Source organism: Cetorhinus maximus, unplaced genomic scaffold (assembly GCF_964194155.1).
Source record: "Cetorhinus maximus unplaced genomic scaffold, sCetMax3.hap1.1 HAP1_SCAFFOLD_1449, whole genome shotgun sequence".
Lineage (NCBI taxonomy): Eukaryota > Metazoa > Chordata > Chondrichthyes > Lamniformes > Cetorhinidae > Cetorhinus > Cetorhinus maximus.
In genome coordinates, this window is record NW_027597390.1 from 23,106 (window position 1) to 44,204 (window position 21,099).

Sequence of the window (21,099 nt, forward strand, 5' to 3'; positions counted from 1 at the left end):
TTCACGTTCCAAAGCAGCACTTTTTCTGTTGCAGTTTGATGGTGTGATTGTTGATATGGAGACTACCAAAAATGATCTTAATATTTTAACATTTGACAAAAATCTAAGGAGAACCATTATGGGCTTTAGCACCTTTGAACTTCCCCAGCCTGGATGAAATGGATCCCAGGAGAAGCAAGGGAAGAATTAGCAGAGGCTCAAAGCATCATTTTCTAATCCTGTCTGGCTACAGGTGTGGGTGCCAGAGGACTGGAGGACAGCTAACACTGCAGCCAGTTTAAATAGTGGAGAAATGATAGCCCAAGTAGTTACAGGTTAAGTGACCTAACACTGCAGCAAGTTTAAATAGTGGAGAAATGATCGCCCAAGTAGTTACAGGTTAAGTGACCTTACCTTTGGAAAATTGTTGGGAAAAAATCTGAGATGGTATAAATAGTCACATGGATTATTCAAGGACAGTCAGTGTGGATTTGTTAAGGCAAGGTCGTGTGTGACTAGCTGGATTGAGGTAATAAGGAGGGTTGATGAGGGTTTTTTGTTGTAATCTCCATGGGTTTTAGTTAAGGTTTTTCACAAGGGTCCCACAGGGCAAATGGTTCGAAAGTAACAGCCCGTGGGATCCGAGGGAAAGTCGGGAGTTGGATCGGAAAAGTTCTCAGTGACAGGAAAATGGTTATGGATGATGGCTGATCTTGTGATGAGAAGGCTGTTTCCCGTGGTGTTCAGCAGGGCTCAGTACTGAGTCCCTCACTGTTCATTTTATATATCAACGATTTAGACTTAAATGTATGGGGCACGATTTAAGAAGTTTGCAAACTCGCTGTAAATTGGCCGTGTTGTTGATTGGGAGGGGGCTGCACGGAGATACCAATGGGCTGCTCAGGTGGGTAGGAAAGAGGCAAATGGAATTGAATTTCGAGAGGTGTGAGCTAATGGATTTGGGGAGGGCTAACAAGGGAATCCGGAGTAAATGGTAGGATACTGAGAAGTATCGAGGAACAGAGGGATCTCGGAGTGTACATCCACACATCCCTGAAGATACGGTGGATAAGGTGGTGAAGATGATGTACAGGACCCTTGCCTTTATTAACCAAGACCTTGAGTATAAAAGGAGGGAGGTTATGCTGGAAATGTATAAAACAGAGGTTTAAACAAAGACCACAGCGAGAGCACTGCATACAGCTCCTGTCACCGTTTTATAGGAAGGATGTGAGCTGACTAGAAAGGGTACAGAGGGGATTTATGAGGATGTTGCCAGGATTGGAGAATTTTAGGTCCAGGAAAGGTTTCCCCAAATTCCAACTATTTGAAGCAAAGGAACAGAAATCACAGGGTTATAGAAAAAGAACATGGATGTAAATCTGCAGAAAAAGTTGAAGGACCAAGATTCAGTGTTGTAGTCTGATCAAGAGTTTTAATTGTAAAACAGGTGAGCTTCACTAACACCTCAAGGTAATGTCCATGGCAAAGAACATCCTTACAAATCAATTCTGATTTATGACACCTCGTTCAAAATATCAGTTCAAAGTATCCAGTTATTGAACAGAATTTACTAAAACAGACCAACCAGATAATGCTCTACCACCGCTCTGCAACCTGCAACAGGGGTTGGAGAGACACGTACACACACACACACACACACATACCACGCACCCATCTGTGTATACAGACACACACACACACACACATACCACACACCCATCTGTGTACACAGACACACACACACATACCACGCACCCATCTGTGTACACAGACACGCACACACACACACACATACCACGCACCCATCTGTGTACACAGACACGCGCACACACACACACACATACCACACACCCATCTGTGTACACAGACACGCGCACACACACACATACCACACACCCATCTGTGTACACAGACACACACACACACACACACACATACCACGCACCCATCTGTGTACACAGACACGCACACACACACACATACACACACATACCACGCACCCATCTGTGTACACAGACACGCACACGCACACACACACATACCACGCACCCATCTGTGTACACAGACACGCACACACACACATACCACGCACCCATCTGTGTACACAGACACGCACACACACACACACATACCACACACCCATCTGTGTACACAGACACGCACACACACACACACATACCACACACCCATCTGTGTACACAGACACGCACACACACATACCACACACCCATCTGTGTACACAGACACGCACACACACACACACATACCACGCACCCATCTGTGTACACAGACACGCGCACACACACACATACCACACACCCATCTGTGTACACAGACACGCGCACACACACACACACACATACCACGCACCCATCTGTGTACACAGACACACGCACACACACACATACCACACACCCATCTGTGTACACAGACACGCGCACACACACACACATACCACACACCCATCTGTGTACGCAGACACGCGCACACACACACACATACCACGCACCCATCTGTGTACACAGACACGCACACACACATACCACACACCCATCTGTGTACACAGACACGCACACACACACACACATACCACACACCCATCTGTGTACACAGACACGCACACACACATACCACACACCCATCTGTGTACACAGACACGCACACGCACACACACATACCATGCACGCATCTGTGTACACAGACACGCACACACACACACACATACCACACACCCATCTGTGTACACAGACACGCAAACGCACACACACATACCACACACCCATCTGTGTACACAGACACGCGCACACACACACACATACCACGCACCCATCTGTGTACACAGACACACACACACGCACACACATACCACGCACCCATCTGTGTACACAGACACGCACACACACATACCACACACCCATCTGTGTACACAGACACGCACACACACATACCACACACCCATCTGTGTACACAGACACGCACACACACATACCACGCACCCATCTGTGTACACAGACACACACACGCACACACACATACCACGCACGCATCTGTGTACACAGACACGCACACACGCACACACATACCACACACCCATCTGTGTACACAGACACGCACACGCACACACACATACCACGCACGCATCTGTGTAAACAGACACGCACACACGCACACACATACCACGCACCCATCTGTGTACACAGACACGCACACTCACACACACATACCACACACCCACCTGTGTACACAGACACGCACACACACATACCACACACCCATCTGTGTACACAGACACGCACACACACATACCACGCACCCATCTGTGTACACAGACACGCACACGCACACACATACCACGCACCCATCTGTGTACACAGACACGCACACACACATACCACACACCCATCTGTGTACACAGACACGCACACACACACACACATACCACACACCCATCTGTGTACACAGACACGCACACACACATACCACACACCCATCTGTGTACACAGACACGCACACGCACACACACATACCAGGCACGCATCTGTGTACACAGACATGCACACACACACACATACCACACACCCATCTGTGTACACAGACACGCACACGCACACACACATACCACACACCCATCTGTGTACACAGACACGCGCACACACACACACATACCACGCACCCATCTGTGTACACAGACACGCACACACGCACACACATACCACGCACCCATCTGTGTACACAGACACGCACACACACATACCACACACCCATCTGTGTACACAGACACGCGCACACACATACCACACACCCATCTGTGTACACAGACACGCACACACACATACCACGCACCCATCTGTGTACACAGACACACACGCACACACACGTACCACGCACGCATCTGTGTACACAGACACGCACACACGCACACACATACCACACACCCATCTGTGTACACAGACACGCACACGCTCACACACATACCACGCACGCATCTGTGTACACAGACACGCACACACGCACACACATACCACGCACCCATCTGTGTACACAGACACGCACACACACACACACATACCACACACCCATCTGTGTACACAGACACGCACACACACATACCACACACCCATCTGTGTACACAGACACGCACACACACATACCACGCACCCATCTGTGTACACAGACACGCACACGCACACACATACCACGCACCCATCTGTGTACACAGACACGCACACACACATACCACGCACCCATCTGTGTACACAGACACGCACACGCACACACACATACCACGCACCCATCTGTGTACACAGACACGCGCACACACACACACATACCACGCACGCATCTGTGTACACAGACACGCACACACGCACACACATACCACACACCCATCTGTGTACACAGACATGCACACACACATACCACACACCCATCTGTGTACACAGACACGCACACACACATACCACGCACCCATCTGTGTACACAGACACGCGCACACACACACACATACCACGCACGCATCTGTGTACACAGACACGCGCACACACACACACATACCACACACCCATCTGTGTACACAGACACGCACACACACACACACATACCACACACCCATCTGTGTACACAGACACGCGCACACACATACCACACACCCATCTGTGTACACAGACACGCACACACACACACACATACCACACACCCATCTGTGTACACAGACACGCACACACACACACACACATACCACACACCCATCTGTGTACACAGACACGCACACACACATACCACACACCCATCTGTGTACACAGACACGCACACACACATACCACGCACCCATCTGTGTACACAGACACGCGCACACACACACACATACCACGCACGCATCTGTGTACACAGACACGCGCACACACATACCACACACCCATCTGTGTACACAGACACGCACACACACTCTCTCACGCTCTCTCTCTCACGCTCTCTCTCCCTGTCTCACGCTCTCTCTCTCACGCTCTCTCTCTCATGCTGTCTCTCTCACGCTCTCTCTCCCTGTCTCACGCTCTCTCTCTCACGCTCTCTCTCTCACGCTCTCTCTCTCACGCTCTCTCTCACGCTGTCTCTCTCACGCTCTCTCTCCCTGTCTCACGCTCTCTCTCTCACGCTCTCTGTCTCACACTCTCTCTCTTGCTCTCTCTCACGCTCTCTCTCTCATACACTCTCTCTCTCACACTCTCTCTCTCTCGCTCTCTCTCTCACGCTCTCTCTCTCACGCTCTCTCTCTCTCGCTCTCTCTCTCTCGCTCTCTCTCTCACGCTCTCTCTCTCACGCTCTCTCACACACACTCTCTCACGCTCTCTCTCTCACGCTCTCTCTCTCACGCTCTCTCTCTCACGCTCTCTCTCACGCCCTCTCTCACGCTCTCTCACTCACACTCTCTCTCTCTCACACTCTCTCTCTCACGCTCTCTCGCACGCTCTCTCTCTCACGCCCTCTCTCTCTCGCTCTCTCTCTCTCGCACTCTCTATCATTCTCCCTGTCACTCTCACTCTCTCACGCTCTCTCTCCCACGCTCTCTCTCTCACTCTCTCTCTCACACTCTCTCTCTCACACTCTCTCACACTTTCTCTCTCTCGCTCTCTCTATCTCACTCTCTCTCTCACTCTCTCTCTCACGCTCACTTTCTCACGCTCTCTCTCTCACGCTCTCTCTCACGCTCTCTCTCACGCTCTCTCTCTCTCGCTCTCTCTCTCGCTCTCTCTCTCGCTCTCTCTCTCACTCTCTCACACTCATTCTCTCACGCTCTCTCTCTCACACTCTCTCTCACACTCACTCTCTCACGCTCTCTCTCTCACACTCTTTCTCTCACACTCTCTCTCTCACGCTCACTCTCTCACGCTCCCTCTCTCTCGCTCTCTCTCTCTCGCTCTCTCACTCTCACGCGCTCTCTCTCACGCTCTCTCACGCTCTCTCTCTCACGCTCTCTCTCTCACGCTCTCTCTCTCTCGCTCTCTCTCTCACGCTCTCTCTCTCACGCTCTCTCTCTCACGCTCTCTCTCTCAGTCTCTCTCACACACACGCTCTCTCACACACACGCTCTCACTCACGCTCTCTCTCTCACTCTCTCTCATACGCTCTCTCTCGCTCTCTCTCTCACTTTCTCTCTCACGCTCTCACTCTCACGCTGTCTCTCTCACGTTCTCTCTCTCACGCTGTCACTCTCACGCTCTCTCTCACGCTCTCTTTCTCACACTCTCTCTCTCACACTCTCTCTCTGTCTCTCACTCTCTCACTGTCTCACACTCTCTCACTGTCTCACACTCACTCTCTCTCACACATATCTCTCACACTGTCTCTCTCACACTGACACACTCACGCTCTGTAATGCTCTTTCTCACTCACGTACACATATACACACACTTTCTCAGACACACTCTCACTCACACAGACTCCCTCTCTGTCGCGCACCCTCTTGCACACACACTCACACACACATGTTCATATCCACACGCTCTCTCACACACACGCTCTCTCACACACACGCTCTCTCACACACACGCTCTCACACACACGCTCTCTCACACACACGCTCTCTCACACACACGCTCTCTCACACACACGCTCTCTCACCCACACGCTCTCTCACACACACGCTCTCTCACACACTCGCTCTCTCACACACACGCTCTCTCACACACACGCTCTCTCACACACACGCTCTCTCACACACACGCTCTCTCACACACACGCTGTCTCACACACACGCTCTCTCACACACACGCTCTCACACACACACGCTCTCTCACACACACGCTCTCTCACACTCCCTGTCACACATTCACTCTGTCTCACACACACACTCTGTTTCACAATCTCTCTCTCGGTCACACAATCTCTGTCTCTCTCTCTCTCTCTCACATTGTCTTTCTCTCATACTCTCTCTCTCCCACACTCTCTCACACACACTCAAACGAGCACTCTCTCGTGCGCAATCTCTCTCTCGTGCGCAATCTCTCTCGTGTGCGCAATCTCTCTTGCACGGGTACTCTCTCATGTGCACTTGCGTCTGCGCTCTAGCTTCTGCACGCTCTCTCTCGCGCGTGCACTCTCACGTGCACTTGTGTCTGCACTCTCGCGTCTGCACGCTCGTGTGCGCGCTCTGTCTCGTATGCGCACTTTCTCGCGTGCGCACTCTTGCTTGCACATGCACTCTCGCACGCGCACTCTCTCACACGCGCACTCTCTTACACGCGCACTCTCTCGCACGCGCACTCTCTCGCACGTGCGCACTCTCTCACACATGCACTCTCGCACGCGCACTCTCTCGTGTGTGCGCACTCTCGCTCACACACACTCTCTTGCTCACACACAAACACACACACATACTTCCGACATTGGACTCAGTTGATCTGCTGGACCTCATGGCTGCTAACCTTCTGCTGCTACCTCCTTCCAGTCTTCCTCGGTTAGACAGAAGGGTCCCTTCTCTCCGTCTGTTGAGTACTAGGCCTCTGTTCCTGGTCTGCCCGGAGGAGAAGCTGGCATTGCTGAACCATGGGGCCATCCTCTGTCTGCCCTGTGCAATTCCCCCATTAACAGCCAGTGGCTTCACTTTCTCCAGTGAAGGCTGCGGACACTGAGGAAACACGATGTTGTTGTGGCCAGTGATGGATGTAGATCTTGTTGGTCAGTGCTTTCTGGTTGGTGTTCTGATCTGCACAATGGGCTCTCTCAGCTGCAGGCAGAGACTGAGTCAGAAACCTTGGCACCTCTCTCTGCAGGCCGGTCTGGCTGCTATCACCTGATGTTGGGAATTGTGTCGTGCTGCCTGCCTCTGACACCTGACACCTGCACCTCTGCCTCGCTGACTGGCCAGACGCCACATCATCACATTCAGCCGACCAGTGACAAAGCCGCCCACTTCCAGGTCTGTTGTTGGGACCCCTGCGGCCGACATGAAATTCTGCCCTTGCAATAGAACACAGCTCCGTGCCCGCACTCAGATGGCCTGTTCCTGGTGGCTTGTGCCACACAATGTTGAATCAGCCTGCAATTCTCTGGGCATCCTGGACCGCACACTGTTACACAGCAATGAATTGTCATAGACATTTGACAGAATTCAAAGATAGAACAAAGAGGAGATCCATCCTTTTGGATGGTCAGGTGACAGAAGTATGTGTAGGCGAACATTTTGGGCCCAGTGACCACAATGTCGTTAGTTTTAAGCTAATTATGGATAAGGATAGGTCTGGTCCTCGAGTTGAGATTCTAAATTGGAGAAAGGCCAATTTTGTGGGATTGAGAAAGTATCTAGGAAGAGTGGATTGGGATAAGTTGTTTTCTGGCAAGGATGTGTTCAGTAAGTGGAAGGCATTCAAAGGCGACATTTTGAGAGTGCAGAGTTTGCATGTTCCTGTCAGGATTAAAGGCAAAGTTAACAGGCAAAGGGAACCTTGGTTTTCAAGGGATATTGGCGATCTGGTTTAGAAGAAGAGAGAGGTGTATAGCAGGTATAGGCAACAAGAAACATATGAGGTACTTGTAGAGTATAGAAAATGTAAGAAAATACTAAAAAAGGAAATCAGGAAGGCAAAAAGAAGACATGAGGTTGCATTGGCAGATAATGTGAAGGTAAACCCGAAGGGTTTCTACAAGTATATTAAGAGTAAAAGGATAGTAAGGGACACAATTGGTCCCCTTGAAGATCAGAGTGGTCGTCTATGTGTGGAGCCTCACGAGATGGGGGAGATCTTAAACAGTTTTTTTGCATCAGTATTAACTCAGGAAACTGGCATAGTGTATAAGGAAGGAAGGGAAACAAGCAGTAGTGTCACTAGTTTCACTGGTGAGAGTGTGGAACGAGCTACCATCTGACGTGGTAAATGCGGGCTCACTCTTAAGTTTTAAGAATAAATTGGATAGATACATGGATGGGAGAGGTCTGGAGAGTTATGGACTAGGTGCAGGTCAATGGGATTAGCAGAATAATATTTCGGCACAGACTAGAAGGGCCGAATGGCCTGTTTTCTGTGCTGTAGTGTTCTATGGTTCTATGGATGTTAAATTGAGGCCCTGTTTGCCAACTGAGATAATTATTAAAGATCTCATGGCATTAGAGAGGAGTGGGTGTTTTCCCTGTGTCCTGGCCAATATTCACCTTTCAGTTACCAAAAGTCAATCCACTGGGTAATGTCTGGCCCAATTTAGATAGTGAGTTAAAAGCTGAGACCAGATACCAAAATAGGAACAGGATAGAGCCATTCAGCCCCTTAGTCTGTTCTGCCACTCAATTAGATCACAGCCAATCTGTACCTTAACTCCATTTACCCGCTTTGTTCCATATCCCTTCAGACCCTACCCAATGACATTGAGTGAGCTAGAAGGAGCCTGAGAGAGAATTCAGAGGGTTATTAGACCCATCGCTTAGGGGCTTAGTCTTTCTGTCATTTCCCACCAATCCCTTGGCAGCTCTGGAGTGAGTGTAAGTGGAAAATTACCTGATTGAGCTCTTGCCATGCGACCTGGGTGGATCCCGTTGGGACAGTGCACACCCACCCAGCCGTATTCATTTGGTGCAGGTAAGGGAAACATGGAGTCCTGCATGTTCCCATTACTTGGTCATCGCGTGTTGCCTCCTTGGCAGCCACACCGCTCACATCCTTTACACCGAGCCTTCTGATGCTGCAGGGCCTGACTTCCAGAATTCAAATATCCGTGGGCAGCAAGTGAGAAAGCGCCTGTGCACCTCGAGTGCAGTTATGTAAAGGCCACATCTCCAAATTTCCAAAATGAAATGTCTTCAGCTTAGTAGCTGCCTCCCTTTTTCCACCACCACACACACAGCCTCCCCCGCCCCCAAAATTATGTTCAGCCCCCTGAGTGGAATTTAGTTTGGAGGCTGTGCTAGTGAAGCTGTTCAGTGCTCTACTCAGGCTGCATCTTGAATACTATGTCTGTTTCTCATCATCGAGGCACAAGTGAAACACCTTGGTTGTGGAAGTGATGTAGAGGAGGGCCATGAGGCTGAGCATGAGTGTCATTGCCTTGAATTATGGGAAAGGAGGTGAGTGAGAGGTATATAGAGGTATAAAGTTATGGGGTAAGATGGAAAAAGTTAATCAAGAGAATTACTTTCAGTTAAATCACAGCCACGAGTCATGGGGATGAAGTAGTAAAAGGCCAGTTCAGGACTTCTTACACAATTAACTCCCTGGTATAGGCTCTGGATCCGGGAATGGAGGCAATAACTCTCGACTCATTCAGAGTGCAATGAGGTACTGTGAGCGTGGAACCGGAGGTTTCTATGGAAAAAAATCGCAAGCCCAATCAAATGGCCTCCCTCATCTTTGATTTTCTGAAGACTCTTTTGAGTATCTTGTTGAATGAAGTATCTCAGCGATTGTACGTGGAAAAATAGATTAGAAGAGAACATCCAAAACAGGACGTATGATACCGTAATCCAAACTACCAAGAATTAGAGAATGAATGACATTTCGGGATAATTCTGGGAGATTGATAGAGCCCTTGCTAACAATTAAATGACCTTTAATAACATTTTCAGAAAGGTAGCTTTCTGTGTGAAATTTTTCTGAGATTTTGTCTCTGATATATGTATATGACAGGCTCTCCTTTACCTTCTGCTATCTCTCCCAGAAAGCACTGAAATGACTTTCTCTCAGGCCATGCCAGACCGCTGTTGTGAGAGCTGTGTCAGCTATCTGGTGTGGCTTGGTTTCCTGTCTTTTCTCCTGATCACTGGGCTCTTGCCTGACTGCTGCTTGTCAGTCCTCAGCAATAATAGCCTGAAAGGCAGGGGGAGGTTTAGGAACCAGGAATCCCACACGTATGAGTTTCCCAGAGGGTCCTGCTGAATTCAACAGCAGAACCACATTTAAATGCTTTGAATCTGTTGTTTGGCTGCAGCCAATCAAAGTGAGAGGCTGGGGTCGGCCTGCAGCCCCAGGCCACAGCCAAGGGTCAGATATGAGTTGGGAGTTCAGTCCCAGGGCTCTGATTGCAGGGATAGAAGCAGGGAAGCATGGTGGCGGTGTGAGGGGAAAACACTCCTGCTCCTTCTGGCCTACAAGCATTTACCTGTCAAGAGACAACGACCCAGCCTCCACTGCACTCTGGGGGAGAGAATTCCATAGACTAATGATCCTCTGAGAGAGGAAATTCCTCCTCATCTCCATCTGAAATGGGAGACTCCTTATTCTGAAACTGTGTCTCCCCACCCCCGGTTCCAGACTCTCCCATGAGGGGAATCATTCTCCCAGCACCCACCCTGTCAAGTCCCCTCAGAATCTGATATGTTTCAATAAGATCACCTCTCATTCTTCTAAACTCCAAAAAGCTCCAGCTCCAGCCTGCTTTCTACATCAGACAAACCCCCTTCATCCCAGGAATCAACTTTGTGAACCTTCTCTGAACTGCTTGCAATAAGAGTATATTCCTCCTTAAATAAAGAGACCAAAATTGTACGCAATACTCAACGGTTTCTTATCATTTTATTTTTAACTGCTCCTCTCCAGCACACCCAGGTACCTGCTGCTTGTGGACACCATCAATTTAAAACTGGCGTCTTCACATGAAAGCACACAGAATTACAGGATAGAATGAAGTTCTTAGAGAAAAATGCAATGAGACTGCGATGAGATAAATTGCCTAAAAATTCAGTTAAAAGCAGTCATTTCCAACCTAAATTGTATAATTATCTGTGAAGTGGATTGGTTTTTCCGATTCAGTAGCTGAAGTCTATCAGATTCTCAGTATGAACACTGTATCTCCGTACCTATATCTTGTGTAAGTTACCATACGGTCACCGTTATTGGGGCTGTCTTGATGACGATTACAATACAGCTTCTTCTTTGCACAGTTTTTAACAAATGTGATTTTCTTCCTTCTCTGTGTGTTTTAATTTTCATTCCTTTTTCTGTTTAATTTCTCCATAATGTTTTTATCTAACAATTCCCATTGAATTTAATTTAATTAATGAACATCATTAATAGTGCAGCCACTGCGGACAGTAACTGGGGCCACCTGTTTGTTCAATTATTTAGTCCATTCTCCTATTTCTCCATCGAACAAATCGCTGGGAACGCTAAGCGAGTCTGAGAGCCAGGAATCTGTGGAGGGTACAGTCGGAGCCCGGTAAGACAATTCCGAATTTTAGTCACTCCTTTTTTTTTGTTAGCTGTAGTTTTCCTTTTGTTTCAAATCCTCACTCCAGACATCTTTTTACCAGTGAACGTTTCCTCTTTAGTGAAATCCAGTCGGACTCTAAGCTGTGAAGTAAGAGCCTAAATAGTTCATTTATGGTTTGCTATGTTCATTGGATTTTGTGCAGCTTCTGATGGATTAGATGATGGACCAAGTTAAATGAAAACTTGGCAACAATTAAAATGATTTTGGATACCCGTCCCCTGCTGTCAGAAGCATCAGGTAAAATGCTACATAAACCAGCAAAAAAACAGCTGGGGTGCTGGGGTGTCGAGAATATAGTTGGACCTCAAAAAGATAGGACAGGATACTTTGTAAATGGTGAAAACCTGGAAACAGCAGAAGCTACAGAGACATGGGAGTCAGATCACAGAATCACACAGTGCATAAGAGGCCCTTCGGCCCATCGAGTCTGCACTGACACCTGAGAAACACCTGACCTACCTACCTAATCCCATTTACCAGCACTTGGCCCATAGCCTTGAATGTTATGATGTGCCAAGTGCTCATCCAGGTACTTTTTAAAGGATGTGAGGCAACCCGCCTCCACCACCCTCCCAGGCAGCACATTCCAGACCGTCACCACCCTCTGGGTAAAAAGGTTTTTCCTCACATCCCCCTAAACCTCCTGCCTCTCACCTTGAACTTGTGCCCCCTTGTGACTGACGCTTCAACTAAGGGGAACAGCTGCTCCCTATCCATCCTGTCCATGCCCCTCATAATCTTGTACACCTCGATCAGGTCACCCCTCAGTCTTCTCTGCTCCAACGAAAACAACCCAAGTCATTCCAACCTCTCTTCATAACTTAAATGTTTCATCCCAGGCAACATCCTGGTGAATCTCCTCTGCACCCCCTCCAGTGCAATCACATCCTTCCTATAATGTGGCGACCAGAACTGCACACAGTACTCCAGCTGTGGCCTCACCAAGGTTCTATACAACTCCAACATGACCTCCCTACTTTTGTAATCTATGCCTCAATTGATAAAGGCAAGTGTCCCATATGCCTTTTTCACCACCCCACTAACATGCCCCTCCGCCTTCAGAGATCTATGGACACACACGTCAAGGTCCCTTTGTTCCTCAGAACTTCCTAGTGCCATGCCGTTCATTGAATACTTCCTTGTCAAATTACTCCTTCCAAAGTGCATCAACTCACACTTTTCAGGGTTAAATTCCATCTGCCACTTATCTGCCCATTTGAACATCCCGTCTATATCTTCCTGTAGCCCAAGACACTCAACCTCACTGTTAACCACCCGGCCAATCTTTGTGTCATCCGCAAAGTTACTAATCCTACCCCCTGCATAGTCATCTATGTCGTTTATATGAATGATGAATAATAGGGGACCGAGCACAGATCCCTGTGGTACGCCACTGGACACTGGCTTCCAGTCACTAAAGCATCCTTCTGTCATCACCCTCTGCCTCCTACAACTAAGCCAATTTTGAATCCACCTTATCAAATTACCCTGTATCCCATGTGCATTTGCCTTCTTTATAAGTCTCCCATGTGGGACCTTCTCAAAGGCTTTGCTGAAATCCACATAAACTACATCAACTGCACTACCCTCATCTATACACCTGGTCACCTCCTCAAAAAAGTCAATCAAATTTGTTAGGCATGACCTCCCTCTGACAAAGCCATGCTGACTATCGCTGATCAAACCTTGCCTCTCCAAGTCGAGATAGATTCTCTCCTTCAGAATTTTCTTCAATAGTTTCCCTACCACTGATGTGAGACTCACTGGTCTGTAGTTCCCTGGCTTATCTCTACAACCCTTCTTAAATAGCGGAACCACATTAGCTGTTCTCCAGTCCTCTGGCACCTCCCCCGTGGCCAGAGAGGAATTAAAAATTTGGGTCAGAGTCCCTGCGATCTCCTCCCTTGCCTCCCTCAGCAGTCTGGGACACAAATCATCTGGACCTGGAGATTTGTCCACTTTTAAGCCTGCCAACACCTCCAATACCTTGTCACTCCCGATATCAATTTGCTCAAGAACCTCGCAGTCTCTCTCCCCGAGTTCCATACCTTTATCCTCATTCTCTTGGGTGAAGACGGATGTGAAGATCATTAAAATGTCACGAAAACGCACAGAAAATAATCCAAAAGGCTAATGGGATGCTGAGGTCTATATCTAGAGGATTAGAATACAAGAGGATAGAAGTCACACTTCAGCTATACAGATGTGGTGTAACCAGGGAGTATCCAGGCAGTTCTGGGCACCACACCTTAGGAATAACATGTTGGCCTTGGAGGGAGTGTAGTGTAGATTCACTGAAATGATACCTGGCCTCAAGGTTAAATTGTGAGAAGGGATTACACAAAATAGGTTTATATTGCCTGGAATTTAAAAGGTAAAGAGGTGATTTGATCAAAGTTTTCAGGATATTTAGGGGAATAGATGGGGTCGATTGGTTGAGTTGGTGACTCCATGACTTGGGGGGTGTGGTAAAAATGTTAGAGGCAGATCTTTGAGAAGTGGCCACTGGGTGGTAAGTATTAGGCACTCATGACATGGCTTCTGACTCTGGTCTGGAGCCTTCACACACATGCACAGCAGGTACACAGTGAAGACCATGCAAGCACGAGAGATACTATCAGAGGTTATAAAGCACATCATCTGCAACCTCAAGCAATGCTTCCACTGCCTGGACTGCTCTGGAGGAGCCCTGCACTACTCAACTGCAACATGCTCTACAACATAGACAGTCCCTTACTGTCTGCTTCATAAGCAGTACCAGTAATCTCAACCACACCTCCCCATTCACCAACAGTACCACACTCATTACCTTTCCTCTGTCACTCCCCATCGCATTGTCCTCTTTCTGATGGCACAAAAATGAAAACCACCAGCAAATGCAGGTTTTAGTCCATTACCTATAGTTAAATCATGGCGTAGTGCAGACAAAACCACTCAATGCCTGTCCTGCAGGTGCCTTTGCCTGTTCTAGTGCTCCTCCACAGTGCTACCCCAGTGGCTGGAGCATGGCTGGTGGAAGGCTGCTGACTTTCACTGGGTCTGACTGCAGATAGTCTTGGAGGATACCCCCAAGTAGCTCTGGGAATGGGAACTGAGACATTGGCTGTCAGACACTGGATCATGGTCAGTTCCAAAGTTCCGCTGCTGGAGGTGACCTCACGTTTCGTGTTGGAAATGACAGGCTCCAGGTTCTGTGCAAAGCCAATTGCAAAGTTGCTCGATGCCCCTTGACACTGAGCCCTGGTTTTCTGGCCTGCTTTCCACTGCACTGAGCATCTCAGTGCGTACGCCCATCAGCCTCCTACTGTAACCTAGCCCATCAAAGGCTTCATCTGATTCCCCTGCAGTAGAACTGGTGGACTGCCTTACCCTCCAGTGAGCTGGTACCTGTGCTGTACCCTTGCCCTGTGTCCTGTGTACTTATGCCCAGTGTCTCACCACATGCAGATCCCCCCCTGTCTTCTAGCTTCTAAAATACAAAGACTGTCAGCCTCTGAGATGGTGGCTGTGAGTGTAACAGGAGTCTCTTCATCTTCCCTCTTCCTGCACTGACTGGACAGGGTCCCTAGCCTCAGGTTTCTGAAATGAGAAATGTAAAAGGATTGGATTGTGGTGAGTGGAGAGGGGAAGGTAAGTGTGTACATGCCTGCACCATGTGCAGCTTGTAAATGGAAAGAGGTGAGGGGGTGAGTGAGAAGTGGGATTATGTACGCAGATATCCTCATTCAGCCCGCCAGTGGCCACTGCCTCAGTGCTGACTAAAGCACTGTCTCCTCCAGGGGGGTTAACCATGTAGATGTGCTTGTCCTCTCGTTCTTTGCTACTATCTCCTGTTATGTACCACCTTGTTCTGCAAGAAAGAGTGAATTGTGTCAGTGAGTTTCCTGCAGCATGTTTGGATGATGTGGCTATTATGGTTGAATAGCTCCCAGTGTGTGTGAGCTGTGAGTGCCAGGTTTGCAGAGGTGCTAAGTGTCTGGAGGTGAGGTGAAGCATATGAATGGTAGATATGAGTTCTGACTGATGGAGATTGTTGGCATGTGGGTGATGGAGTGTCTTGAGTTAAGCAGTGGCTGAGTTGGTGCTGCAGTTGATAGGATATTCCATTTGGAGATACATTCATTCACCTCAACTCATGTGAGATTGTTAAACTTCTTGCACTGTATCCATGTTCTTGGAGCAATAGTCCTGGCGTTGACCTCTGCCATTCTACTACTTCCTACTGCCTCTTGAGCAACTGTCTGGAGGGCCTCCTGCCCCCTACATACACGGTATGTCTTTGCATTTTGCACTTGCTGGTGGAGAAAGGGAAGGAGAGTAATGTCATATAACAGCGCAAGTGCAGAACTACGAGAGCTTTGGGACAGGCTGGATGAACAATGATACTGGGGGCAAAAAAGGTTGAAGGTATAGAAGCAGACGGTTCCCTGTATAGTCACAGCTGAGGCTGGACTACATTGTAAGTGAAAGCTTGCAACTAAGACCAAAATAGTCAAATCAATGCCAATCTGTCTTCCCTTTGGGCGTGCATGGTGTCATTAAAACTAAACTCAACTGCATGAGTTGCTAAGTTCGTATGTTCAATAAATACTGATACAGAAAATGGCGGCGCGTCTATATGGCTGTGACAGAGCAATGTGGTGCAAACGCCGATGGCTTCCTTCAGCGGCACACTCATAAATAAGCTCGCAATGTTGAATGAACACATAGACAAGGCATTGCTCGCAATATGTAGGTTGCGTGTATTCCTTCATCTTCTTCATGAAGGTGAAGGAATCTTCCACCATGCTCGAATAGATGGTGTAACCCTGGGATCCCCTCTAGGTCCAGCACTCGCTAACATTTTCATCGGTTTCCAGGAGAAATGTGTTTTGATGGAACGAGCCCTAACCCTACCCCGTGGATATTTCTGATACATCAATGATACGTTCGTGATCTTTGAATCTGCAGCCATGTGTTCCGCTCCATCCTGCACTCAAATTCACCTTTGCAATGGAGCAGTGTAAACTTGCCGCAATGTGCTAGGTGAGAAATCCAGTAATGGCTTCTCCACTACTGTCATTCCCAAGCCTATCTTCACCGGTCAGGATACACATTGGGATTCATTTGGCTCAAAGATTGCCCTTATCAGCAGTTTTGTAAATAGGGCCCCAGCCATTTGCTCTCCCTGCAAGCTTGATGCAGAAATACAGCCCATCAAAGCTGAACTGTCGGACAGTGGCTATCCTGATCAGATCATTGTTCACTGTGCATCGCGCAAATTCACAAATAGGCCAAAGACAGGCTTCTTCAGACCTGTAACGTGTCCGGTCTACTTCAGATTACCCTGGATTGCAAAGTATCTCAAAAACTTGAACAAGTGAAGCAAGCTGTTTCACGCTGTTACTATCCAGTGGCTACACGAGTGGCATTTTCCACTAACATGATGCTGTCGTCAGTCCAAAAAGACGTTCTGCCTACCACACAATTGAGCAACGTCCTGTATGAATTTCAGTGTCCGTGCAATACCTTACATCCCAGCAATTGGCTGATTAAATCAAACAGCATGTTCCTTTGGTTATTAGGAATAGGCAGAATACAGATCCTACTCGTCCAGCCAGTGCTTGCAAAACCCAAAATAAACTGTCTGCAGTTCGATGTGATCCTGTGATTGGGCAGCACTTGCTGAACAATCCTGAGTGTGCTAACATCTACACTAACAACCAATTTACAATAATCGGTCAAGCTTGTAATGGGACACATTTACACTTGCTAGAAACAACATACATTCATACACAGGGACTTGTTCTCTGCAAACAAAAGGAATATGTTCAAGTCTTGTGCCTTTTTTGAATTACCCGGGAGCTTGGGGAGCCCATTGTTCCCCAGTGCTTTCTCCACGGCAACACCTGGCCCAATCAAAGTCAACTTGCCAACCAATCAGCACCCTTTTCTCCTGTAGTATAAATGGTTGTGATGTTTGAAATTTGACATTCTTGCATTTGTCCTGATGAGTGCAAGATCAAAAGCTTTGGCAACATATCTCTCTTCAGCAAGATTGAAGTTCTATACCGCCAAGCGACAGTTTATTACACACTCTCTTCCACTGAACGTACCTGAAATCTTACTATTTCCTACTTGAGCGCTATCTGTCTCTCCCAATATTCTTTGCCGCTTGGTATGCCTCTCCAGTATTGCCTGCTGGTTCCCACACCCCTGCCAAGTTAGTTGAAATGCTTCCCAATAGTACTAGCAGATGGCCCCATAAGGAAATTAGTCCTGGCTATGTTCAGGTACAATCCATCCAGCTTGTACAGGCCCCATTTCCCCCAGAACTAGTCCCAATGCCCCAGGGATCTAAAGCCCTTCCTCCGCACCATCTCTCCAGCCACACGTTCATCTGCCCCATCCCCCTATTCCTATATTCGTTTGCACATGGTAGCAACAGTGATTAGTGCTTTTGAGGTCCTACTTGCTAATTCCCTAAATTCTGACTGCAGGACCACAGTACCGATGTTATGGGTACCAGTGTGGACCATGACTCCTGGCTGTTCACCCTCGCCCCTCAGGTTACTCTGCAGCCATTCAGTGATACCCTTGACTCTGACACCAGGGAGGCAACATACCATCCTGGATTCACGTCTGCAGTTGCAGAAATCCCTATCGAATTCCCTATCACTGCTGCTTTTCCAAACTTCATCCTGCACCCCCCCCCCCCCCCCCCCCCGGCCCCCCCGCCCCCCCCGCCCCACCCCCCTGTACAGCTGAACCAGTTGTGGTACCATGGTCTTGTCTCTGGCTGCACTCCCCAGGTATTCAGACCTGAGTACTAGCTGGAGAGTGGGATGCACTCAGGGTAATCCTGCACTACCTGCCCGTTTCTTTTTGACTGCCTGGTGGTCACTCAGCCCCTCACTCCCCGCATAATCCTAAACTGCGGAGTGGCCACATCTGTAAACGTACTACCCACAAAGCTTTGAACTTCCCAAATGTGCCACAGTGATGCCAGCTGCTGCTTAAGCTCCGAAATCCAGCACCCAAGCTGCTGCAGCTGACAACACTTGCCTGAAAATATGGTTATCCAGGACACAGGAGTTCCCACATGGAACAGGACGTGCATTCCAGCAGTTGGAGTTACCTAACCATTCCACTATCAGATAATAAAACTTACTACTTAAAACAATAAAGACTGACCTGTGTCATGCCCAGTAAAGGCATGTCATATTCATAACTTTACACATGGACTGAGCTCGTATGGAAGCTGAGGGTTGAGGAAACTCCTAAAATCCTACGGGAGATGGGGGTGAGATAGAGCAAGTAAAGACTAAAGGGGCTAAAGAAAAGCCTGCAGAATTTATAGGGGCTACATGAAAGCCCATTGAATTTAGAGCAGCAGTCTGCTTCACAATGATGCTGACCTGCTTCACACTCCTCCCATTCTGCTTCGCAGTGATCCTGGTCTGCACACTCCTCCCGATCTGCTTCACAATGATGCTGACCTGCTTCACACTTCTCCTGGTCTGCTTCACAGTGATCCTAACCTGCTTCACACTCCTCCCAGTCTGCTTCGCAGTGATCCTGGCCTGCACACTCCTCCCGATCTGCTTCACAATGATGCTGACCTGCTTCACACTCTTCCCGATCTGCTTCACAGTGATGCTGACCTGTTTCACACTCCTCCTGGTCTGCTTCACAGTGATGCTGACCTGTTTCACACTCCTCCCGATCTGCTTCACAGTAATGCTGACCTGCTTCACACTCCTCCCGGTCTGCTTAGCAGTGACCGTGACTTGCTTCACACTCCTCCCGATCTGCTTCACAGTGATTCTGACCTGCTTCACACTCCTCCCGGTCTGCTTCACAGTGATGCTGACCTGCTTCACACTCCTCCCGGTCTGCTTCACAGTGATGCTGACCTGCTTCACAATGCTCCTGGTCTGCTTCACAGTGATACTGATCTGCTTCACACTCCTCCCGGTCAATTTTTTATTATTCAATAACTATTTAAAAAACAGCATTGTTTTTTGTAGTAATTTATAACATGTGACCTTAAATACAACTCTCCACAAATAAATGTCAAAAATAAAGTCTGTCATAATCAGTGAAGTTTTGAAGACTGAAGACTGATCTATTAATAGAATGTAACTAGGGAAGCACATTCAGGTCCTTGCCCTGAAAGTAAACTCCTGTCTCCACCCATTCACCGGATAGACTTACTCAGCTGTGCATTTGCAGGAAGTGCTCTGCCCCGTTTTACGACAGATATAAACCCAGTCTGTTGCTATTTGCAATTTAAATGTGATGCTCTTCTCTCTCCCCATTGCACAAAGAGGATAAATTGTTGGAATGGGCTCTGATTTATGGCAGAACAATTGAGAATTTTGAATTCGGGCAGTTCATTTTAACCAAATGAAGATGGGATGTTGAGACACGGTGGGGGTGGGGGGGAATTTTAACCTAAACAAACAGGCAAGCTTGGGTTGGGTGTTGGGGTTTGTGGGGATTGAGCAGGGGTGGTTAAAGTCTGAGAAGGCTGTTGTTTTCTAACCCAAACTCACCTCCAGTGTGTCCACTTCCAGCTTTAACTGAGGCACATTGAAACTTTAAATATGATGTTAAGGCTCCATAGCCTAATCGTCATTCAGGTTTTTTACTCTAACTGCTAATCAGCCGAGTTTCTACCTAGCAACTTCATCGAGACAAGGACTGAGATGCAGGCAGTGAGTACCTTCACACGTCTCTCCTGATCCCTCTGCCTGTCTGAGGAACCTTATGGGCAGCCCCCTCTCCTCACCCCCCACCCTCAGGCTTCCAATCCCACTGTCATACCACCGACCCCTTTCCCACACTCCCACTGTTAGACCCCAGCTCTCACCACCCGTCCACTGCAATGTTCCAGTCCCCATTTCCCACTGTCAGGAAATAGAAACAGGAGTAGGCCATTCA

The 21,099-nt window shown here is 48.2% G+C and overlaps 1 protein-coding gene across 1 annotated transcript in view; it reads left to right on the top strand.

The window, feature by feature from the left end:
* The window catches only part of LOC144676238 (cytoplasmic dynein 1 intermediate chain 2-like), a 71,335-nt gene that overhangs the window by 18,130 nt on the left and 32,106 nt on the right, over positions 1 to 21,099 (top strand). The window contains exon 4 of the mRNA XM_078536722.1: positions 12,030 to 12,120. Coding sequence (XP_078392848.1) covers positions 12,030 to 12,120 — 91 coding nt within the window. The remainder of the gene's footprint in view (positions 1 to 12,029; positions 12,121 to 21,099) is intronic.